Source organism: Chrysochloris asiatica, unplaced genomic scaffold (genome assembly GCF_000296735.1).
Source record: "Chrysochloris asiatica unplaced genomic scaffold, ChrAsi1.0 scaffold00223, whole genome shotgun sequence".
NCBI lineage: Eukaryota > Metazoa > Chordata > Mammalia > Afrosoricida > Chrysochloridae > Chrysochloris > Chrysochloris asiatica.
Window position 1 is genome coordinate 609,821 of NW_006408741.1, and position 25,005 is coordinate 634,825.

The 25,005-nt window shown below is 55.2% G+C and overlaps 1 protein-coding gene across 1 annotated transcript; it reads right to left on the reverse strand.

Annotated features, from left to right (window-relative positions):
- Positions 1 to 1,841: 1,841 nt before the first annotated feature.
- On the reverse strand, positions 1,842 to 23,711 carry TMEM201 (transmembrane protein 201). Its single transcript, XM_006873091.1, has 13 exons — positions 23,599 to 23,711; positions 23,273 to 23,275; positions 17,716 to 17,833; positions 16,724 to 16,918; positions 15,713 to 15,889; positions 11,384 to 11,736; positions 10,673 to 10,876; positions 5,526 to 5,749; positions 4,208 to 4,279; positions 3,387 to 3,686; positions 2,826 to 2,850; positions 2,614 to 2,723; positions 1,842 to 1,939 (listed from the first exon to the last, which is right to left on the reverse strand). Exons 1-13 carry the CDS (start codon positions 23,709 to 23,711, stop codon positions 1,842 to 1,844), a joined length of 1,992 nt encoding a protein of 663 aa, XP_006873153.1.
- Between the last annotated feature and the right edge of the window lie 1,294 nt (positions 23,712 to 25,005).

Consider the following 25,005-nt stretch of genomic DNA (forward strand, 5'->3'; position numbering starts at 1 on the left):
TCCCTCTCTTTGCTCAGTAGTCCTGTGCCTCCACTCTCCTCTCTTCACCTGCTGCCTGCTCCCCCTTGTCCCCGGGCAAGCTTGGCAGTGAACCAACACATAGAAGGAGTCACCCCCCTGGGCTGAGGGCTGGCCCCTACCCTGCTTGGGGTTTTGTCCGGGGGCCAGAGCACATGAAGCAAGCAGAGAGCACACAGACACAGGCATAAGCCAAAGGTTGGTATCTTTTTTGGTTTCATTTTTTTGCTTTTGTAAAGAAAAATAAGGTATGTTTTTTGTTTGAAACAAAACTTAAGTGTAACACCCGCTCCTTCACCAGCCTGCCTCCCCCTGCAGGGTGCCGGGTGCAGGGATGGGCATCTGAGTAGGAGAAGTTGCTGGGTGCATCCCAGAGCCAGAGAGGAAGGTCATCGGGAAAGGAGTTTGGCTTTGTTAAGCAAAAATAAAAACTTAAAAACTTGACACGTGTCATTGCACAAACAGGGTCAAGGCAGTACCTCTGAGTGAACTGGGTCTGGCAGTTGGACTCAGGCCTGACACCCCAACCCCCACATTCAGCAGCTCTGGGATGGCAGTGGGGTGAGAGGAGGAAGGGTGAAGTCCAAGAAGCCCTTCCCCACACGTTAAAAACACAATTAAAAAAGCACCCAAAGCTTAAAAAAATGCAACCTCCCTGGCAGTGAGAAGTGGGTGTCTGTTCGTTGGCAGAATGCCTTCCCTGCAAAAATGTGTACAAAAATAAAATGAACCTTTATCCCTGAATGAGTGAAGACCCTCCCGCAACAAGCTCCAGGATTCACTGAGGCCCGCCCGAGTCTATCCACACACATCCCCCCAGCACCCTCACCTAAGGTCAAGGGTCCCGGGGAAAGGTGGTGGACACCCACAGGGACACACAGTTCCTCCCTCCTCACAGCACTGCGAGAGTCCCAGTGCCAGACTTCTGGGGACAGCATGGGACACCCACCATCCCTGACATGAGTGGAAGGTAAGCCAGCAGCCCTGCACCATCATCTAGAGGGCCAGTGGTGAGAGCCAAGGACAGTGAAGCAAGAACGCTAGCTAGGTGGCTGGGACACCCAGTGGCTAACAACTGCCCCTTGCAGGTTGAGGAGTCTAGTGAGGGAAAAAACAGGGGCAGGGAGACCCAGGTTCCGTGCTTCCTAGAAGGGTCACTTTGTGGTTGTGAAGTGCCGTTGAGACAGTTCTGACTCAGAGTGACCCTGTATCGGGTTTCCAAGAGCGGCTAGTGGGTTTGAACTGCCAACTTTGCGGTTACCAGTCCAGTATCCTTTAGCGCCACACTGGGTCACACCAGAGGTAACAAAACAGAGGGGGCAGGAGAGGGCGGACAGGTGCTTATACTGGTCTTGAGGGCCCAGGAGCTCGAAGGAGTCTCCAGCCAGCCAGAGGACAGAGCCAGGGGGCAGGAAAGTGAAAGGACAAGCTCCTCAAGGGGCCTGCCCAGGGCTGGCTCATGGGGAGAGGTTGTGGTTGGTGACCTCCCCCACCCAGACTTCTAGGCTCTGAGGCACCTAAGGCGGCTCCCAGAGTGAGCACCAGCGTGAGATCAGACCCCTGCCAGCCCCTCTCCAGGTAATATTGGCCTTCTTGCCAGGTTGGGCTGGGCTGGGTGGTCCCTGGGGGTCCTAGGATCAGAGTGCCAGCACCAAAACCACTCCCGGTGACAGCCCTGAAGTCAGTGGGCAAGGGGTGTGGTTCAGGGACACCCACTCAGGCCAGGGCAGGAGGCCACCCCTTTCTTCTCACAGGGAGATGCCATCATGGGCCTGCAAGGGGCAAGCAGAGGCAGTGGTGGAGGAGGCTGGGCCTCGGATGGGTCAGCGCAAGCTCTGGTACAGGTAGGCTGAGGTGAAGACGGCGTTGGCAGCCAAGCTCACGGCCAGAAGGCCCCAGACAAGGGAGGGGCCAAAAAGACCTGCAAGAGTAGAGACAGGCGGGAAGTTCAGGGGGACATGTGGACAGGGTACCAGCTGACAGAGCTCTTGGGGTCTCAAAGGCACCTTCCTAGGTGGGTGGCACCTTCTCCCTATACCTTCAGGAACCCAGAAGCCTCCCCACCTGAAAGGGTCGGGAACAGAGACTCAGCCATTTCCAAGCCTGTACCACTGGGTGGGCATTGGGCTGGCTTCCTCATGCTTGTACCTCAGCAAGGAGGAGGTGGAAAGGGAACCCCACACTTACAGATGAGGAGCCTGGGGCTCAGGGAGCCTCTGAGGCCAGCTGCTGCCAGTTTGCTGCATATGCCTCACTCCCAGCTTCGAGGTTCAGCTCAAAATGGCCCTTTTCAGAAAGGCTACATTTGCTGCTTGTCTATCTTCATCAACACACAGGGGGTACATCCCTGCCAAGTTCCTACAACACAGTCACAGCTGGCCTGTGTCACACTCTGCTGACCAGCACAGGTAAGAGAGGGCTCCCTACATGCTGCTCCAGGGTGGCAGCCCTTGAAATATGGCTGCTGCTAAGGATCTGACTTCCATTTCAGTGAGTGGGGCTTCTGTGAACCTGGCAGATGTAGCCCCAACTCCTGCTGGGGGCTCCTCCAGACCTGTAGCCCCCCACCCCTCCCCACAGTACCAGGACACGGACCTCTCCAGGCAGTGGCCTCCTCGCAGCCCGCTCTGGTGGTGGTATCCACCACACAGGTAGACGACTGGGACGAGTCATCCTCCTTCTTGATGGAACGGTTGCAGGTGCGGCTTCCTTCCGGCATTGCTCCCATGTCTGCAGAGAGAAGGGACGGCTCGGCAGGTGCTCCCAGCTTACCCCGGGGACAAACATGTGGCAACTCCACCTCTCACCCCCTAGGCAGCTCCCCCTTCAGCTCTTCCTACATTCCTTCAGGGCAGGTGGTATGAAAGCTGGGTAGGAAATCCCTATCCCTACAGTGGAGCTGCTAGAGGGTGACCTGCCTGGCCAGGATTCAGGCCTACAGCGGCTAGATCTTCTGATGTTGTAAGAGACACAGGCTTATAGCACTCACACAGAATTTCTAGATTTTAAATGCTGGAGCCTGACTAAAACATTTAAACTGTTCAGCAATATGGTCTGATAACACAAAAGTCTGTGTCTGGATGCGGCCCGGTAGTGGGTGACCAGTTTCAGATTCATCCAGAGGGACAGAGGACCCAAAGGCCAAGTGCAATGGAAGTGGAGATGATCGGTCAGCAGAAGACAGTGTCCAAAGGAGCTCCAAACTGGGCTGTCTGGGGCTGCGAGGGGGCTTCGAACACATGGACAGAATTGTGGCAGCCCTATGAGGCTGAGCAATGGCGCCTTCCTGAGGAACGTTGGCCCCTTCCCACACCAAGCACTCACGTCCCCTGCTAGCCCTTGGTCCCCAGAACCCTGCCAAGCCGTACCCACAGTGTGCTTAGTGTCCCTCGGGGACACACTCGGCGGCACCCGGGGCGACTCAATGGTGAAGAGGCTGCCGTCGTGGGGGGAGGGCTCATCGGAGCTGCTGGGTGTGTTGGGGGTCTCCCCGGAGGGTGATGGGAACAGCAGTAGCTTCTGGCCCTTCAGGTTGAGCCGGGCGGGGCTGATGAGGGGTCTGCGGTGGCGCATAGAACTGGAGCTGGAGGCCATGGAACCGGCCACAGAGGGCGCTGGGGAGGGGAGAGGCGAGGAGGGGCAGCTCCCAGACAGCAGAGAGAAGTAGTCTGGGGAGGGAAGAAAGCATGAAGTTGCTGCGGTTGTACTACCACTGCCTGTGTGCTACCTGTTCCAGGGGCTTCCAAATGTTAACCAGGAGACAAGCACAGGTTGGAGGGCAACTCGGGGACAGAGGGGTGGGAGACTCATAGAGCCTCAACCATGTCCCCTCACCCTCAGTTTCTGTCTAAGCCCCTGACCTTTCCCCACCCAATGGCTGTGGGCCCACACAGGCACACCCTCTGGAGATGGATGGTCAGCTAACCCAAGTCCCTGGAGGCCAGTCCCTGAGAGCAGCACCTCCACTGGGGTCTCATCTTCTAGTCCTGATGACCTTCACCCCATTTCTCAGGTGCAGACACTGAGGCACAGGGGGCCAAGTCACTTGCCCAAGTCTGGGCCACTAGCGATGTCAATCTGGGGTCTGTCACAGAGCTGACCCCAAAGCCTATGCGGACCACCCTGCACCCCATCTCACTTGACTCTGGAGCCCCCTCCTGACACACCTGGCATTCTCAGTTCTCCTTACCTGGAATAGGAAACTCCCCTGACCGGGTCACCTGAGAGGGGGGACGGCTCCCACTGAACAGATACCCTGAGTCTAGAATGAAAAAGTGGGGACCAGGTCAGCCTGCACTGCCACTTTCGGGCCATGGCCCCCGACCTTGGTCACTCACATGGACTTCTGGAGAACAGGGGCTCTGACTGGAACCTATACACTCTCTCAGGTGGGCTGGGCCCAAACAACCAGCCCCACTTTGTGGACAAAAAACCTCAAGCTCAGGGTAGGTGTCAACACCTAGAGCTGGGCCTTGCCCCAGTCCTCCTTTCCCCAGGCACGAGGCCCAGCTTCCCAACCACCTGAGTTCTAGCTCTCTACCAGCCCCAGCCCCATACAGCCTGAGTGGGCGCTCAGGGAGCACAGAACACAACGCCCTGTTTTGATTCAAGCACACTCCAAATATCGGGACTCCATTTCATGAGCTTTGTGCTCCCCAAGTGCCAAGAACCGAATAAAGAAAGAAAGAATAGGTGAGTGCCACGTGACCAGTATGGACAGCCACCCCCTTCCCCCAACTCCGGCCTCATGTCATCCCACCTGAAGGTTCTTCGAGAATCCCTCTTTCTGCTGGTTTGGCCAAGCTCCTACCAGGCTCTGAGGAAGGGGTCCCAGTTTGCAGCCCCCAGCACCACACCTGGCACCCAGGAAGCCAGCCCCCCAACCCAGTGCCCAGAGGAGAACGATGCAAACCCGGTCCATGATAGGGGGCTTCCCCAAAAATGGCAGAGGCTTGGAGCTTGGAGTACGTTTAGAATTGGATTTGATTCCCAGCCTGCAGAGCCCGTCAAGAAGGGTACGGGGAGAAGAGGAAGGCCTGTTTCTGAACGCTGTGAGCTCTCAGCCACCAACTGGTCCCAGGCCCTCATTACACTGGGTCCAAGGACAGACATGCTCAGGATGCTGACCAGGGACCTGCACGGAGTCCCTGACCTTCTAGACTTTCTGCGAAGGCTGCTCCTGGAGTCTCAATCATAACTGGTAATAGTCATGATGACCATCGCAGTAAAGGACAAACCATCAACCACGAGTATTCATTCAGCACCTATCAAGGCTGCTGCTTTCTGACAACTACCCCAGGAAGGTTCCTCTCCCAGCTCCAGGGCTTTGAGGGGAAACAGGTTCAGAGAGGCTAAGTCACTTGGCCAAGGCCAGCTACAACAGAGTGGATGTGCGGGTCCTTGGGCTCCGCTCGGCCAGTATTGATAACAGTAACACCACCTGCTTGCTCTCTTATACGACTTCCTACCTCCCCAGAGACCCCATGCCCAGTGTATGTGCCTCTTACCTGCTCGGGTCAGAGAGGGCATGGTCCCCAGTGAGAGGGCCCGGTGGAGGCGGCCTGGCAGGGAGGAGGGCGAGGCCCGTCGGGGTGACCGGAACAGCTGCTGGTTGGTGAGGGGTAGGAAGCCGGACATGAGCAGAGCCGGAGAGACGCCTCCAACCCCAGGGCAGGGGGCGGTCAGACTGGGAACGGTGGGGAAGAGGCCAGCAGGGTCTCCTGGGAAGTACCTGTGTGAGCCCAGTAGGCGTGGGAGAAGGGAGAGGGGTCAGCCCAGGTGGCCTCACATGGCTGGTCTGAGCCCCTGTCCCTTGTGTAGGAGGGTCTGAAAAGAGGTACCCAGAGGAGGCGTGCGTTAGTTGAAGCGGAAAAGTAGTCCCACCACATTCACGGCATTAGGAGCGGGTGGCTGGAAGGTGTCAGCATGCCCCCCCTACTCAGGCTCACAGCAAACTAGACCCACTACGGGTCTCGGTATTAAAGTGACACTGTCGCCCTTGACAACCTCACAGCCTCCCTTGGCCTTGAAGCAAAAGTGCCCAGTACTGAGCCAGGCATTCCATCAAGGCTAATGGGTTTCCTCCCCTTTGCCACTTCTGGTCTGCGCCCAGAGCTCTCTGGCAGCCTCAGCTACCCCCAGACAGAACAGCCGAGCTCGGACCATGGGAAGCAGGGCCGCAGGAGTTCTGGAAGCCAGATAGTAGGTAACCTACACACCCTCAGCTCTCCAGGGCCCGATTCTGCCGGGTCCCACTGCCATGCTGCCCATGGGGGCCACCTCTTGGACACTGCATACATTTCTCTGTAGCACCATGTGACACAGAGGGGCAAGCTTTGGAGCTCCCTTTAGAAAGAGGCTCTCACAGGCCAAGCCACACACCAAACTGTAAGGCAAGGGAAGCCTTGTGGGCAACACCTACAAGTGTTGGCCAACACACAGAAGGGGACAGTGTCTCTTTAACTACAGAAGAGACCAAATCACACCACAGGCCCTGAGGGCCCCAAGCCAGAAGGCCAACCATGCTTCTGATTAAGGCAACCAATTACAGAAGGCAGAGAGGGAGAGAACAGTTAATATATTAGTCTGCCATCTGACAGGAAGCCCAGCCTTACCTCGGTCCCCAGGGACATGCCAGCCCACTGACATCTGCCCTCCTGCAGGCTGGGGGCTGGCTGGGGGCACGCCCCTGGCGTGCGGCCTGATTGACCGCTTAGGGTGCCACTAGCCAAGTTACGGTTCCAGTCCCACTGAGAGTTCACCTCCCTGCCTTTTAAAAACATCATACAGGGCAAGTATGGGGTCCGCTAAGTGTGGGGTTCGCTGATGACGTCCTGGGGAATCCTGTGACCACACTAATGCCTTCCAGAGCACCACAGGCAAAACCCAGTGTTTGGGGACCCAGAAAAATCGAGGCAGGTGCTCACCAGGCTCATCCAGCACAGCCGCAGACCAGATGCCTGTGCTCTACCCACTTGCCCTCCCGACCCTTCCAGCCCCAAAAGGACACGGGGGATGGTTCCACCTGAAAGCAGGAAAACCAATTTTGCATGGCCATTTAGAAGCGCGATGCCATCTGGCTTTGGGGACTGGCTACAAGGCGCCTATAGGCACCTGTAGTGACAGCCAGGGTGCAATAGGACCTCTGACAATGTGCGAGCCTTTGTAGGAGTGGGTGCCGTCTCCCCCCACCGTGCAGGCATGCACACCCATCAGATGGCAGCAGGACCCTGTGCTGGTCTTCTGGTGGTCACCCCAAGTTGGGCAGCGCACAGAGGCCGCATGCTATCAGAAGCAGGCAGGCCCAGGGTTCAAGTGACCGCCAGCCCTGTGGTGGGCGCAGACAGACAAGGGGTTCTGTGTGGGCTGGCTGGCTCCAGGTAAAGCAAATGTGCTACTTGGTCTCGGGTGTCACTGGTTGTGTTGGCACTGGTGGGGGAGGCAGCTGTGGAGACACGATCCTCTCACTGTGATAGAGTCATAGTACCACATTCAGCAAAGTGCACTCTGCAAGGAGCCAGCTGTGAACTCTCCTCACCAGCCCTCACTGTAGGGCCCTGCCCTGGAAGAGGGTGCAGAAGGAGCCGAGTGAGCCCAGGAAGGACCTTGAGATGCCTGTTCCTGTCCAGGGAGCCCCTGGGATACCCCTTAAGAGCTTCCAAAGTAACAGAGTTCCCTTTGGAGCAAGTACCCCGCTCTACTGTCCTGCACCCTCAACCAGGCCTCTGAGAGGGACACAGAGCCCAGAACCCAATCTCGGAAGACAGTGGTGCCGGGGAAGGGTCAGGCACATCCTAATCTGACCCAACGCTTCCCTAACCACACAGCCCTGGTGGAGGGCGGAGGACAGAGGACAAGACTTTAAGCAGCCACTCGTTGGGACCCAACCAGGCAGGGGAGAGAGCTGTCAGGGGCCAGGACACCTGAGGACGTGCCTACACCCAAGCCCCACCCCCTTCCCGGCCTTGGAAGCCCTTTTAGAGGAACACGACAGAATACACAGAAAAGATATGGCACCTGAAGCCAAACCGGTGGACAGTGGGCTCGGGAGCCATTTATTGAAAACACGGCATGAAAACAGGCGTCTGTGGCTAGGAGCGGATTTTACAGTGATCAGAGGGACTAGACAATTCTCCACAGTCTACTACACAGACAGGCGAGCGGGGGCCCCGAGGAGGAGAGAGAGTCCTGGAGGTCTGTCCTGGACCAGTGCTACTGGAGAAGCCTTCTCGGGTCACTCAGAAGAGGCCAGAGGCAGCCAGGTGCAGCACCTGGATGACCCCACTCCTGCCCTGGTCGGGGGAACATTTGCAGTAACAAGCCACAGTCCCAGGGACACCAGCCCTTCCTCTGCTGTTGTCATTTCAATAACATCAGAAGGGTTGGAATACTCTCCAAGGAAGGAAACTTCAAGGGACAGGGGTAATTTAAAAGTCACACACAACTCTAAGACCAGGAACTGCTCAAAGGGTCTTCTCCCGTAAGTTTTTACGGACTCCCCTAGAGGGCAGCAAAGATATCTGCCTAGCAGGGGCACCTGGCCAGCAAGAGAGCTGGTTATTATAAATAATTTAATTTAAACACACACATACACACACACAGATGTCCTGCGTCTACCCAATGCCAAGCCAAGCAGTAATTAGCATCTCACTGTCAGCTTCCTTGAGAATAGGGAAGGGGGTACTGAGGTGGCCGCCGCCTGCTTTTCTCTCTGATGGGCCCTGATTGGGGTCCGGAAGGGCAGGGCACATGCCAGTGGGTCCTTCTCTACCGGAAGAGGCACCCACATAACCCCAGGCTTTGACCCACTCTCCTCACCCTGAGGGTCTTTACACATAGACAGATGCTGAGGGGAGGGGGCTACTATCTGGTTACATGGGAAGGGGCAATGTTTCAGGACCCCCTTGAATATAACAGACCTGGAACACAGGGACATGGACATCACATGTGTCCCCTCTGCAGGGCTCTACAGAGGCCACCAGGGTACCGAGGGTCCCACCACACAAGTGCAAGGGTGCTCATACAACCAGCCCCTCAGACCAGGGGCCGAGTGTGCCCCATGCACTAGTCATCTGTTTGCCTTCCTGCACCCTCTGGGTCTACTTCCTGGGAGATTAGGCTTAGTGTGGTGAGTGGCAGTCCACCTAGAGTCACCAGAGGGCACATTTCTGTGTAGCCCCCTCAGGTGTGGCCCTGACTGGGATCATCCTTCAAGGACACCAGCATGCACTGGTTCATGTAGCCTCACCAGAGTTTCTGAGCTGGAGACAGTCACTTGGTGCCACAGTACAGAAAAAGAAACGGAGGCCCCCAAAGGTCACGTGCTCTGGCTGCCCAGGGCTATGCCGTAGGTCTCACATTGGGGCCTGCTCCAGGCCCTGACCCTGGGGATGTGAGCAGGGACTCAGGCTGGAATGAGCGGGCACCAGCAGCAAGGCTCACATGAAAGACAGAAGCAGGGACAGCAGGGAAGGGGAGGAGGAGCCTGAGATCTGCAGAAGGTACACTCTTGGGCTTTGTAGAGGGTAAACTGAGGCTGGAATAGTTGGGGCCTAGCCAAGGTCCCTCAGCCGTCAAGGCCACACACTGGGTCTTTTCCTGGAGTGGCTGACTCTAGGAGGTGGCATTTATGGGCTGGCCTCCCAGGGACTTGGAGTTCGCCCACAGTGCCCCCACTCCCTACCTGATTCAAGGGGTGGGGGTGCCTGGAGGGAGCTATGGAGGGGGAGAGCAGATGGTTGCCAGGACCCGAGGGGGCTGGGAACAGCAACAGGCTCCGGAGAAGCAGCCTGGCATCATGGTAGGCCACTGGCCCTGGCAGTCTGAGCCCTACACCTTGGTTCCAGACAGAATACAGGCTGAGCAGAAAAAACTAGTAGAAGTGGGTGCAGGGCCTGGCAGCCTTGAACAAGGAAGGCCCGGCCTTGCCTGCCAGGAGGAGCATGGAGGACCCAGCTGAACAGGGCGTGTGTGGCTGGCACGGTCTGACCCACAGCAGACCCAGACAATCATTTGATGAAGAAGGGGGAGACTGCTGCTGGACTTGGGGTCCCTCCCAGCCGAGGCTGTCTATAAACAGAACAGCTGCAGGCCAAGAGGAAAAGCAGGACTCCCAGGGAAGGAGGCTAAGGGTAGCCCCAGAGGGATAGGCCTGGCCCTTTCAGCTCTGCTGGCAAGGCTGGCCTGGCAACAAGCAGGAGGAAGGGGACGAAGATGGGGTGGGGCCTGCTCGGGTCCCCACCACTTCGCCTGCCTATCTGTGCAGCAAGGGTCCAGTCTGTATGTGCCCAGGGCTTAAGAGACGGGGTGAGGCAAGCGGGAAGCCAAGGGCAGAGCTGTACCTCTCAGCCATGGGGTCAGAGGCAGGAAAGGCTGAGGTGAGGGTGGGGGCCTGGAGCTGCCAGCAGGAAGCCACAGGGCAGAGAGGTGGCAGAAGCAAGAGCAGTTTGAGGGGCCTCAGGGAGCCCCTTAGGCCTGGGGCGCTCTCAGGAAGGACAAGGGGGAAATGCTGGGGCTAGGCTGGGTGGGTAGGAGTGAGGCAGGCCTGAAAGAGGGGTCAGCAAGTGAGAGGCTCTGCCCTAGGCTGGGGGCAAAGCTCAGGTCTTATCTGTCTGTCTGTCTGTCCTCCCCCTGCAGTCACTGCTGCTTCTCTGACCTTCGGGGGCGGGCCCTCCGTGGGCCTGTTGCTTTCCTCGTGGCCACGGCTGCCATGAAGCCCACCAGACAGCACAGGGACATGGTGCTGAACTTGAGTGTGTCCAGCCAGCTGGGCGAGGCAGCCTGCAGGTACTGTTCTGCTAGGTACAGCCCCAACAGCAGGGCCCACAGGCAGGAGGCGAAGGCGTCAATCCTCCGGAGTCTGCAGGGGAGAGTGGGGCAGAGTGAGCGCCCTCCCCGCCTAGCCCTCCCTGGCTCCTTCATCCTAGGCCCATTGGCCCCGCCCCACGCAGGGTACATCCTGCAGCCAAGAGAGAATATGGACCTTAGGACCTGGCTTTTCAGGATACAGGAAGCCTCAAGTCACCCCGAGGAGGGAGATAACATGAATGCTGCTGCTCAGGCAAGGACAGAAAAGGACCAAAAAGTCCCACTGAATTCATCGTCACCCCTATTTCATAGCCGAGGTGCTTCTGGCCCCAACACACAGGGGTGGGTAGGGGGCTGCCTCTCAGGGCTGCTGTCTTGCTCACAAGACCCCCAGCCCCTGGAGAGCAGCCTTGTTCCAATTATACCTGAGTTCCACCTGGGGCCGATACACTGACTCAGCCAGCAGACCTGGGCTTTTGGCTCTGCCCTGAGTAACCTCTTTCCAAAGCCCTGAGATAGGGCACAGAAGCCTGCCCACCCCTGCTGGTCCTACACTCACCTGAGACGCCCAGCCAGCAGCATGGCCAGCAGGCAGGTGAGCAGGCCCAGAAGCACCACACCCGTCTGGTGGCTCTGCCCGAAGGCCCAGGCTTCCTGAAGTTTCTCCATCACAGGCTCTGGCAGCAACCCCAGCAGCTGCCTCCAGCCCTCGCCTCCTGGGGCAGTGCCATTGGCAGGTGCAGCCGAACCATTGCCACCAGGTGGCAGGGCAGGGGGCAGGGCCGCCCCAGGGGCGAAAGGGTCATCTGCATTGTAGAATGTGGCGGTCAGCAAGAAGGCGCAGGCCAGGAAGGCGAGGGCGCGGAGCACGATAACCTGCAGTGGGGCCTTCAATGCTGAGGAGCAGAAGCTCTGGAGGAGAAAGGGAGGCCAGTCAGCAGCTGTGGCTGGTGTGGAGCTTGGCCAGGGCCGCTCCACTCACTGCGGCTACGGTTTCCTGTGATCAGAGAGCATCAGCCCAAGACTCTTGGAGCCCTGGTGCTGTGGGATAAACACTGGCCTACTAACTGCAAGGCTACAGGCACCGTGTGGGACAAAGAAAGGCTATCGATTCTCCTAAAGCTCCAGACCCTGTAGAGGGTCCTTCTGACTCAGAACCGACCTGATAGCAGTGGGTTGGTTTGGCTTTTGGAAACTCATGTTCTAGGCTTAGATTCTCAACCTCACTTCCTATTCCATGGACTTGCCCCTTATCTGGGCCTCCACACCCTATAGGACTCCTGGTGTGATGCTGTAGGATCAGCACTGGACTGCAAATCACAAAGCAGGTGGTTAGAGTCCACCAGCTGCTCTGTGGGAGAAAGATGAGGCTTACTGCTCCCCACAAAGATCTAAAGCCTCAGAAACCCTATCCAGGGTTGCTATGAATCAGAACCAACTCGACAGCACTTAACAATAGTAACATGTCCGTAAGAGCCTCCTAGAGAAACCTTCTACATCATAGCCACCTCATCATTCCAAAGGAATTAGCAGGCATTTTGTCACCAGAATTCCTACTGTGATGTAAACTGGTATTGTAAAAAATGTAAAAGTAACACTGGCAAGAATTAAATGAAAAAACAAAACAATGCACAGCATTCAATGGCCATGATAAGGGAGTTTTATGAGTCACACATCTGTCAGTTTGTCATACATACACAGTGGTGTGACAATGCTGGAAGCTATGGCGCTGCTGGTTCAAATGGCAGCATGGTGGACAGGATTCAGTGCAGCTTTCACAAGAAGACAGATGAGTAAGAAGGAAGGGCGGTGGTGGTAGCTGCATGCTATGGACTCGACGCCGAGTCACAGCAACCTGTTTAGGGTTTCTGAGGCTGTAAATCTCTATGGGAACAGAAAGTCTTATCTTTTCTGTGGAACCACTGGTAGATTCAAACTGCTGACCCTGTGGTAGTCCTGTCCCTCAAGATGTAAGGCACTCAAAAGTCTGACTGAAGAACAGGAGCTTTCTCAAGGTAGAGTTGACCTTAATGATGTAGATGGAGAAAAGCTTTTATTTGCTGATGGGGGACAACTCAAATGAGAAGAAACAGCAGCAGTACATTCATTAATAATCAGAACACGGAATGTATGAAATATGAATCTAGAAAATGGCAAGTCATCAAAAATTAAATGGAATGCATAAAGTTCATTATCCTAGGCATTAGTGAGCTGAAATGGACAAGTATTGGCCATTCTGAATCTGACAATCATATGATTTACTGTGTTAGTAATGACAAATTTAGGAGGGATGGGTTCACATTCATCATCAAAAAGAACATTTCAAGATCTTAAAACACAATGTTGTCTGTGATACGATAGTATCCATAAGCCTACAAGGAAGATCAGTTAATACAACTATTATTCAAATTTATGCACCAACCAGCAAAGCCAAAGATAAAGAAATTGGAGAACTCTACCAATTTCTTCAGTCTGAAACTGATCTAAAGTACAACTGAGATGCACTGATAATTGCTGGTGATTGGAATGCAGGAGTTGGAAACAAAGAGGAGGAATCAGTAGTTGGAAAATATTTTCTTGGAGATGGAAACAAAGCTGGAAAATCCACGACAAAATTTTGCATAACCAATGACTTCTTCTTTGCAAATACCTTTTTCAACAATCTAAGTGGTGACTACAGGTGTGGGCCTCGTCAGAAGGAATTTATTATATGTGTAGGAAGAAGTAATGGAGAAGCTCAAGGTCATCAGCCAAAAAAAAGGTCAGGGACTGTGGAACAGACCATAGATTGCTCATGCAAGTTCAGGGTGAAACTGAAGAAAACGAACAAGCCCATCAGAAGCCCAAAGCTATACCATGTGAATTTGAGACCATCTCAACAGCAACCTGGACAACTGACTGAGAGAGATCCACTACGCCCATTCCAAAGAAAAGTGAAACAATGATATGTGTTAATCATCGAACAATCCCATTAATATCACATGAAAGTACAATTTTGCTGAAAATAATTCAAAAGTGGTTGTAGCAGTACATTGACAGGGAGCTGCCAGAAATTCAAGTTGGATTCAGGAAAGGATGTGGAATGAAGGCTCTTAATTGCTGGCATCAAATGGATCTTTGCTAAAAGCAGAGAATACTATACACATGTTTACTGGTGTTTTACTGACTATGCCGAGATATCAACTGTGGATCGTAACAAATTATAGGTAACAGTGTGAAGAATGGAAATTCCAGAACACATAACTGTGCTTATGAGGAACCTGTACACAGACAGAAGAAGGGGATACTAAATGGTTTAAAATCAGGAAAGGCATGCATCAGAATTGTATCCTTTTACAACAGCTATTTGATCTGCATGCTGAGCAAATAATCTGAGAACCTGAATTATATGAAGAATTCAGCATCAGGACTGGAGGCAGGCTCATTAACAACCTGTGCTATGCAGATGACACAAGCTACCTTGTTAAAAGTGGAGAGGATTTGAGGCACCTGCTGATGAAAATCAAAGACTATAGCCATCAGTATGGATTACAAGCCAATGTAAAGAAAACAAAAATCCCCACATCTGGACCACTAAACAACATCACGATAAACAGAGAAAAGTTTGAAGCTGTCAAGGATTTTCACTGGATCTACAATGCTCAGTGTGGCTCTGTGGGTTAATGCGCCAGACTGCAAAGCCGTTTGAACTGCAAGGTCGGCGGTTCAAGCTCACCAGCTGCTCCTTGGAAACCCTATACAGGGTCACTATGGGTCAGAATTGACTTGATGGCACATGACAACACAATGCTCATGGAAGCAGTAGTCAAGAAATCAAACTACGTATTGCACTGGGTAAATCTGCTGCAATAGACCTCTTTGAAGTGTTAAGGAACAGAGATGACACTTTGAGGACTAAGGTGTGCCTGATCCAAGCCATGGTTATTTTCAATCGTCTCAGATGCATATAAAAGCTGGACAATGGAGAAAGAAGATAAAAGAACTGATGCATTTGAATTATGGTGTTGGTGAAGAGTATTAGAGGTACCATGGACTGCCAGAAGAACAAACTGTCTTAGAGGAAGTACACTCAGAATGCTCCTTAGCAGCCAGGATGGCAAGACACTGTCTCACACATCCTTGGGACATGTTATCAGAAGGGACCTTATCCCTGAGGCCATCATGCTTGGTAAAGTAGAGGGTCAGCGAAACAGAGAGAAGACCCTCAGTGAGATGGATGGATTGACAGTGGCTGCAACAATGGGCTGAAACCTAACCATTGTGAGGAGGGCACAGGGCTGGGCAGTGGTTTGCTCTGCTGTGTGTAGGGTTGAAACACGGAGCCAGCCTTTGTTTCCACCATGCACACATTTGACTACCATGATGGCAGAAGCTCACCCTTGTGGTCAGAAACCACAGACCAACGGGTTACAGGGCACAGTAGGCACACGACAAGGCGGGGGGACCGTTTCCACTTCTAACCCTACTTGCTACTATTACCTGATTAAAAAACAAAACAGAATAGTCCATTAACTGAACATAACAGTAACAATAAGCTAATAGCAGGTATCAACCAGATAGTCCTGGCCCTATTCCCAGTCCACTGCACACCAGCTAGGAGACTGGCCTGAGCGCATTACTCAGCCTCCCCGAGTCTATGGCTGTAAACGGGCGTCACTGTGAGGAATGACTGCAGCAGGGTCAGGAAGTGCTCAGATACCACAGGCACCCCCAAATCTGTGCTGAAGGAGCCAAACCACAAAGCACTACTGCCACCACCTGACTGGTAACACCCGGCAGGCAGACGGCATGAGGGAACAAGGCCCCCTGACAAGGCTGATTTCTCAACCAAGGGGTTTTCTGCACCAACCCCAGAACTCTGGTAGCCCCATATGGCCCTGTGACTGACCTGACTGCAGGACGGGTCAGCTTCCCGGCGCCTGAACTGATGACTGAGCAGCAGAGCACGCAGCTGGCGGTTCTGGTGCTTGATGTAGTATTCCACGGCCGCCTGGCAGGGCCGGCACAGCTTGTACATTTGCTCCAGGTGGTGCCGGTACACTTCGATCTCCTCGTCATACCTGCTCTGCAGGGGGAGGGGCAGAGGCTAAGCCTGCAGACCCAGCCCCCCAACTCACAGTGGACCTGTTTGCCCCTCAGTGCACCGCACCGCACCGCACCTCACAGGGAGATGTGTGGGCTATAGAAGGAAGGGCCAGCGTGCAGCTCAGCTGCTCTTAAGAAGCTTCTATCACTTAGAGATGGGAGTATGGGAACTGTTTCAGGCCCTGCCCCTAGACTTCGAGCTTAGGCAGCTGGGTGAAACGGAGTAGGGCTGCCCCTCTTGTGATGCCCACGGCCTGTAAATCTCTGGTGCGTTTGGGACTTAGTGGGGGCTGATGGGGCAGCCCCAATTCATCCACTTGTTTCCATGGGAATTCCACGTCAACAAGGGCCAGGGAGGGTTATCAGTTTGATGGCTTCTTGCTGGCTCACGTCTGTCCCAGCTCTCTCTGCTCCATCTCTAGCTTTCTGTCTCCTTTTCCAGCTGACTCCCTGGAACTGGGGGAGTCTGAAGGTATGGAGGGTAGGCAGGCAGGATGAGCCAATCTAGGCTCTTGCATACCACAGTGGGCTCAGGGGTCTCAAGGCTCTCAGTTCAGGCCAGCTACTAGTGCTAAGCCCTGCTCCCAACCCCTGGATCCTCAGATCCTCCCAACCAGAGGAAGGAGGACAGGACAGACCCAATTGGGTCCTTGTCTCCCTCTGCCCAGGGACAAAACCTCCTGACCCTGACCGGGCAGAGTTAAGGTTTCCATGGTGTTCCCAGATAGCAGCAACCAAAAGACAATGGGAGATGGGAAAGGAACAGCACACTGTGGAATGTGACACCAGCCCGGGGTCAGGGGCACGTCCTCACCTCCTCCCGTGGGGCGAAGGCGGCCAGCTGCTTGATCTTGGTGGTCTGATGGTGGCTGCAGCGCCTGCACAGCAGAACCTGGCTGCTCACCCACTGCTGGGGCTGCGTGGGGTCTTGGGGGCTGGGCGCACTGCTCACCCCATGGTTCAGGTGCTCCAGGTACTGGGCGGGGATCGGCTTGTTGTAGTCACCGTTCTAAGGGAGGGGAGGCACAACCCTGCAGTCAATCCGGGAGCCTCAAAGCAGTAAGCCCACTGCAGAGAGGCCCTGGGGGAGCGCTGGTGGCTTCCAAACATTCCCATTCTTTCTTTCTATGCAACAGCAGAAGCCATCCTTCCAAAGTAATTTCACATGGAACTCTGACAGGCAAAACACAGAGAAGTCCCCAGCCCAGACCCCTCTCACCCACACCTCCACCTGACACGGTTGGTCCCTCAGACACCTACAGCTCTGGGGAGGTCAGTTTAGCCTGGCCACCTTTCTTTACAAATACAGTTTTATTGGCACAGTCACGTTCACTTGCTTTTGTATTATTTATGGCAGCTTTTAGTACTGGTGTGGTGCTGTAGGATAAGCACTGTACTGCTAACTAAAAGGTCTGTGGTTCAAACCCACCAGCTGCTCCTCAGAAACCCTATAAAGGATCGCTATCAATGGCACTTAACAATAACAACATGCCGCTCTTGTGCTTCCTTGGCACCTACAAAAAGTATGATGCCACTCCAAGTCATTTACACTTTGGTCCTTTACAGAAGACATTTGTCAACACGGGGTCTAGTGCAAACCAAAGAGAAAGGGCCTAGAGTGACCTGGGTTTGTTTGAACCCTGAGGCCATTAATTGCTACTGGTGTGACTTTGGGACAAACCGCCTTAACTCTCGGAGCCTGTCCCTGCCACTTGGACAAGGGAGCAAGGCAGGGCAGACTGGGGACAAGGGACATGGCTGTGTAGTCTCAAGGTCCTGTCTCGCGCTCCCTGTGAGATGCCGCACCTCCTGGAAGCCGTTGTACTGCTCACAGTGAGGACAGTCCCAGCAGTTGCGGTTACCATAGGGCACCACAGTATCCTGGTTGCAGAACCAGCAGTTGACAATGGTGTGGGTCGGTTTCCTGTGGACGGAAGGAAGAGTGGGATCAGCCACAGGATCACTAGGCCCTGCCCTGCCCTGCCCTAGGATCCCAGGGATCCCTGATCAAGATACACACTTGGACTGGGCCTTCTCTTTACCTCTCCAGAAAAACACCCCTCCCTGTGGTGGCCATCCACCCAACTCACCAGATCCTGGGGCTCCAATGTGTCCATGCGTGGACCCAGGGACACCAGCCCCTGATATCCTGGTGCTCAGACATAGGTGGCCACAGGGGCCGGGGCTGGCCAGGACTGCCCTCCCTCCTGGTTCCCAGGCTGCAGAAATGGTTCTCCTGGGAGTGTCCCAGACTGAAGGGAGACTGTTGTTCTCACAGGAAGACAGTCCCCCGGAGACCAGGGGCGGGGTCAGGGCCAGCTGTTCAGCCCTCCTTGGTGAAGACAAGGTCAGATAGACCCACAGCGGTCCTCGCTGGCCACACATGTGGTGACAGGTGGGGCTTTTGGGATAATCCTGGCCCAGACACTGGGAATCTGTCTGCCTCAGGACACAGAGAGGGGGCACAGCAACTGCCTAGCAAACAGCCCCATTCCAGGAATCTAGAAACAACGCAGCAATGGCAGCAGCTGCCTGGAGACCGCCTGCAGTCCTAGCCTCACACTTCTGTCTCCCTCGGCTCTGGAGAGTGGCCTTGATTAGGTCTTGCTGGGCGGGAGCCACATCACAAACGGCCCACTGCCCGAAACAAACCCTGTGCCCTGCTTCTAGGAGTGGGGCGAAGGCTCAATGCAATGCTAGCGCCCCAGCACCCTTGGTGTCTAAGTGTTACAAGGATCCAATGACAAACCCACAGGCAGGTATCTGCAGGAGGGAGCCAGTGCTGCCGTGACCCCATCCCATCCCAGGAGGAAGGTCACTGCTGGCTGTGCCCCTCCGCTCCTGCCCACCATTTATGGCAGGTTCTTGAGTCTCAGTCTCCTCACCTGTTAACTGGGGACAACCACCTCTATCTCACAGGGCTTGTGGGACAGATGACAGAGCTCGTTCTAGAGCGACCCCATTGTATAGAGTAGAACTGCTCCCTCCATAGGGTTTTCCAGGCTGGAGCCTTTAGGAAGTAGATTAGTAGGCCTGCCTTCCAAAAGGCCTTGGAGAAGAGGCGCTGATATCAGGGACTCAGATGGGACTTGGACATCCCCTAGCAGCCCCAGCCACCACTGCTTCAGCACAGGGCTCCCAAGAGCTCAGGGGCCTGGCCTTGGCCTAGGACAGTAATGGAAGGAAGCACCTGCCAGGGCTGCGGAGTGGAACTTTGTTCTGCGGGACACTGGCCTCAACGGAAGTCAGTTTTTAGTGTCCCAGACAATGAGACCCCGGGCATACGCTGCCAATCTGTACCTGCTTTATAGGCGTCTCTGGTCTGTGGGGTGGGGCGTGTCCTGTGGTAGCAACCCGGGCCTCCGAGACATGCCTCCCCACTGTGCTCCCTGAAGGCTACAGGCCTGACGGAGGACAGTGTGGTGGCCCCTGTGCCCCTTTAGCGGCATCCATGCCTGTCCTAGACCCCACCCACCTGAGAAGGCAAGCAAGAGTGTCAGAAACCAGTAGATTCAGGGACAGGGGCAGGGAGAGATGCTAGTGGGGACCAACAACCATGGCTCCTCTCTCTGAATCCTTGGCTCTGTTGACAGGGAAGTGGCTCTAGTCTCAGACTGAGCCTGGATGAACAGGAGGTGGGGGCTCAGCCCATGGTAATCCCTGCCAGGGCTGGGGGCCTCTCTATTTGTCACTCACCCAATCTGCCCGCCCAGTGCCAGGTGGGGTCTGAACACAAGGAGTTATTGCTTCTGGTCCTAGAGGCAGGCTGGGAATGGGGACCCCACCTGCCCCCAACATGCACCAACAGCACCCTCAATGGTAAGCCCAGTCCTCCGGCTGCACTGGGGTCCTGGTCTCCAGACTGTACTTGTCTCCCACTCAGAGAACTGCATCCTCTAGGAACCTCTCAACTCATCTGTCTCCCCAAAGTCAACATCAGCCCCACCAGGCTCTGGGACAAACCATGCTCAGTGTGGCCAGGTTTAAGATGATAAGACAGAATGCCCTTGTCACATAGGTAAGAAAGCCACTAAGACAGGTGGGGCCTCACTGGGCGGCAGGCCTGTGGTCACTCACCACCTCAATGCAGAGGTTCTGCTGGGTTCTGGGCACAGAGGCGGCTGCACGTCCATGCCCAACATGACACACTGTCCTGAACAACGACATCCCCATCAGCGTCCGTGCAGGACTGGGGAGCCTGGCTGCCACTCCCTAGGTCTGCAGCTACAGGTCCTTGGGGTCAGGGACCTGCTGTGTGCCTAGCGCAGTGCCAAGAGGAAAGACACGGAATCAGGCAGTCTGGTGTGACCCAGTCTCCGGAAGGCCATGTTCTCCTAGAGAAGCCCTCTTCCTCTCATCAGGCCTCTCTCTGAGCCAGGCCTCGTCCTCATAGCAGCCCAGGGAGTAAGAGGTCGGCCCCAAGAGAATATTCTGGGACAGCCTCACAGGGGAGGGGGCCACACCTGCTCCTTGGGTGGGCTTCTCATTCTCTCATTCTGCACTCACACCTGCCACATGGACCACCCCACAGCAACCTAAGCACACATGCTGACCTGTCCAGCCTGGGCTGCAGTCACTGGGCAACAGAACCCAACTGGGTACACAGGACTGGCTGGGCTTCCTCCTGGCCCTGCCAACCCCCTCAGAGAAAAACATACAGTCCACAGCAGCCCTCTGACACCAGGAGAGGACCCCAAACCCACCACCCTGGGGGAACACTCTGCCTGGGGGGAGGGCACCACAGTTACCTCAGTTCAATTGCTAGGCTGCAGACATGCAAAGATGGGCAGAGTCCTGTCCACTTGTGAACTTGACGCAGGGAAAAAGATGGCAACCTCATGGAACAGATGGTGCAAATGCCACCAGAGAGAGGCCCATTTAGAGTGGTTCTAAAGTGTGGCACACAGAAGGTGCTCAGGCAGGCGGGCTATGAGTGAAGGCCCAGAGAGCAGTGCCACTTATTGGGGCAAGGAGCACAAGGGCATCATACAGAGCTGGGTACTTAGTTCAGGACAATGGAAAGTGGACAATCCCAGTGAACACACAGGAGGGATGTGCTCAGGGCATGGACAAGGTCACACTCACTTGGGAGGGAGTCATGGTGGGGAGTGTGGTCAGCTGTGGGAGCCATGAGCACCTGGACATAGGGTCAGCAAATCTGAGACTGGGCTGATGGTGGTGGCCACTCTGGGGCTCAGCGAGAACTCAGGCATGAGGCCTGGTTCCGAGCTGGAGGCGGGCAGTGCTGTTGGTCGAGAGCAGATGGCCAGACCTCTCCAACTTGTCAAGTGGGAAGAGCAGTAGCCCCTGCCACCCACAAGGCTGCTGCCAGGGTTCTTGGGGGCGGGCTGTGGGTGAGCATTTAGCACAGGGTCTTGGTACATCACTAGCAGAGACATGCTGGCTGCTATCACTCTGAGTCCTGGTGTGGTGCTGTAGGATAAGCACTGGACTGCTAACTTCAAGGATGGTGGATCAAATGCACCAGAAGCTCCTAGGAAACCCTATGTAGGGTTACTATGAGTCGGAACCGGCTCAACTTCACTTAAAAACTACAACAACCACATTGACAATTAGTGTGGATGAGAGAGCTCCACAGGCAGGAAGAGGGTATCTACCCCGACAGAGGCCTTCTGAGAAGTGACCTCTCCCACCAGCCCTTTGCCATGTGAGCAAGGTAGTAGGAGGGACCCACAGTGTGCCACCCAGCTTCTCCTTTCACATCTGGTCACAGCCCTGCCTACTGTGGTCCCTGTGCAGAACCCACAAAATCCTACCTCCCAAGTCACCTTCCCATACCAACTCCCATATGTGTCCCCTGGAAGGCCCCCCAAAATGCTATCATCAAAGCCAGCTTCCTCACCATCCCAAGTCCCCCTGGCCCGCTGCCTTCCTGGAGGGAGGAGGCTCAAAGCTCACTGAATCATGACCTCTGGAGAAAGCCAGAGCTGTGAGGATGTCCCTTCCAGACCTCATCCAACAGTGCAATGCCACACCATGGCTGGACTCCGCTACCCAGCTCCCCAACACTTCACTGAGAACCCAGATTCCTGTCTCTGAGAGGGAAAGAAGCCTCTGGAAGTGCAAGGCGCAGTGAGTGAACCAAGTCCAAACCCAGCCACACTATACACATGATACTGGGGAGTTTGGGTCCCACCCAGAGCCTTATCTGCTCTCTGCTCCATCCAGGCATTGACCTTTGAGACTACTTCATCCTGGGCTGAGGCAGCATCTTCCAGGAGAAAGGCTGGGCTCTGGACCATCACTGTTGCCAGCAGACCCCAAATCTGACCTGTGCTTGGCACCTCAGTGCTCTCAAAGACAAAGGGGACAGTTTGGACCAGCTGGCACTGCAAATCCCCTTCTGCCCCTGCATACACTGGAGAGGGACTGGTGCATGTACACACATGGCTTCTCAGAAATGGGGTTCCCTGATCCCAGCTGTCCTGGCTGTGGTCTGTCTATGGAACCCCCAGCTTCACCTGTGTGCCTGACCCCTCCCCTAGGAGCCTCCCCTTGCTTAGCCTGCAAGTCTCACTCATCCTCCAGGCCCAGCTCAAGTTCCTCCTACCCTTTCCTCCTCCAAGAAGCCGGTGACTCACCCACTCACTCATTTCCCTCTTTTGAGGTGAGGTACACTACATGGTGGCAGATAAGGAAGAACAGACTCACCAGCCAGACAGCCTGGGTTCAAATCCCAGCTCCACCACCTGCCACTGAGTGACCCTGGGCAAGTCCTGTCACTTTCACGTAAGAGTCCAGCATCCCCTGAACAAAGCTGCAACTCTACCCATTTCTGTCCCTGGGATGTCCCCAGGCCCGGCCTTTTCTCCCTACTCCCTGGGAAGGTGGGGGAAACAGTCCATTCTCCCTGAGGCTCTGCTGAGGCAAGACACCGTTAAATTTCCCTCAAAGATCAGAAAGGCTGATGAGAGGTCAGTTCCAAATGTGGGAATCAGCATGAATGATCTCTAGATGGCGTCCAGCAGGGCTGGGGGCTGCCACTGAACTAGCTCAGTTCCTCTTATAAAGTCCCTTGAAGTATCCCAGGCAGGGGGGGTGGAGGCATGGATTTCAGATTCCAGAGCTGGCTCTTCTACTTAACCATTTAGTTTATCTCTGGGTCTCTCAGTCCTTCTAGGAAGGCAGGGGCGGAGACTATGGAAAAGGCTAGCAGGAGGGCTTTAGAACAATGCCCGGACATCCCCAGGGTGCTGCCGGGGACCAAAGACCAGAGGTGCGCATCTGCCTTCGTGCGGCCGCTAGATGCTTCTGCAGTTCGGATCGCCTGGGTGTGCGTGTGGGTAGGCGGGGCTGCGGATCCTGCGTGGGAGCTCTGTGGGTGTTCTCGCCGGCACCCCACATTCTGGAGTACCCATATTCACTCTGAATGCTTCCCGACCTCAAGCCAGGCTCATCAGTCCCTCCCGAACAAGGATTCCGAACTCTGACTCGTTTTGAGGAGGGGGTGTATAGAGTCTCAGCGCATCCGAGCTGGCCGGCTCCCCAGCGCGACTCCACGGCCTCCGCGGGATCCTGGGGCAGAGGCGTCTTTGCAGCCTGTAATCTGGGGGATGGCGCATGCGGGGGCCGCCTGCCTGGCAGCCACCACGCGGGGGACCCACGACGACAGGCCCGGGAGAGCGGGCGGGGCGGCCGCGTGGGCCTTCGGCACGGGCCCGCACTCACCTCCGCGCGATCCGGTAGAGGAGCACGCCGGCCGCGGCGCATGCTGTGACCCCCAGGCCGCCGGCCAGGCCGGCAGTGGGGCAGCCGGCCAGCAGCGAGCTCACTCCCTCCATGGCTCCCACGCGGGATGGCTGGCGGGCGGGCGAGGCGGGCCCAGCGGCAGGCGGGCGGGCGAGGCGGGCCCAGCGGTAAGCGGGCGGAGCAGAACGGCGGCGGCGGCGCGCGCCCCCCGCGCCGTGACCTTCGCAGTGCTTTGTAGCCAGCGCGGGCCCGCCCCCTGACTCTGCGCGCGCCCGTCGCGCAGCCAATCCGGACGTGGGGCGAGCCCGGGCGGGCTGGGCGCCTGCGGAAGCCGCAATGTCGACTCCGAAGCGCCCCCGCGCGGTTGGAGGTGGGAACCTCGTTGCGACGTCTCTCCGCCCGTGCGCACTCAACTTTGACAGGGTCGCTATGAGTCGGAACCGACTGAGGGCACTTAACAACACCAACCATCTGTGTGGCCTGCAAACTACAGGTCGGCAGCTCAAACCCACCAGCTGCTCCTTGGAAACCCTATACAGGGTCGCTATGAGTCAGAACTGACTTGACAGCAACCTTTTGCAAGTAAGAGCATTTTGGTCATATTCGACTGTATTGTTCATTTTCTCCTGCTCTGTCTTCCCAGTCACATACACACATTAGCCAAATGAGGTTTGTGCTCTCAATGCTGAATTTGCTGACGCGTGGCACTGTAGAATAAGCACAGGACTGCTAACTGAAAGGCCAGTAATTCAAACCCACGAGCTACTCCTTGGAAACCCTATATTGATAGAGTCGCTATGAGGCAGAACGGACTTTGCGACACTGAACTCTCCTTAAGGAACTTCAGTGAAGCCACCACGCGAAGGATTAAAACATGTTTATGGAAATATTAATGCCCATCAACAGGAGCAGCGTTGAATAATGATAATACAACTGCTGGAATGTCAGACCTATAGATGTTGGGCTGGAGACAAGATACACTGCTTTTAAAAGGCAACAAATAGATTAATTTGTATAATATCCCAAACCATACACTCCTATACTAACTACATGGTTGTTTGTATGAACAGAGAACATTGAACTGCTAACACTGGTTACCTGGGAGGTGAAGGTGGGGTCGTACTGGATGGGGAGATCAGCTTTATGTAAGTGTGTTAGTATTGTTGATGTGAGCTAAATTACTGTTGTAATTTAAAAAAAAAAATAAAAGGGTAATGGGAATCCTGGTGTAGCAATGTAGGATAAGCACTGGACTGTTAACTACAAGGTTGGCGGTTCAAACCCACCAGCCACTCCTCAGAAACCCTATACAAGGCTACTATGAGTTCGAACTGACTCACTTAACAATGGTAGGAAATATTTGTATTTACTGTGGTTCCAGCCCAC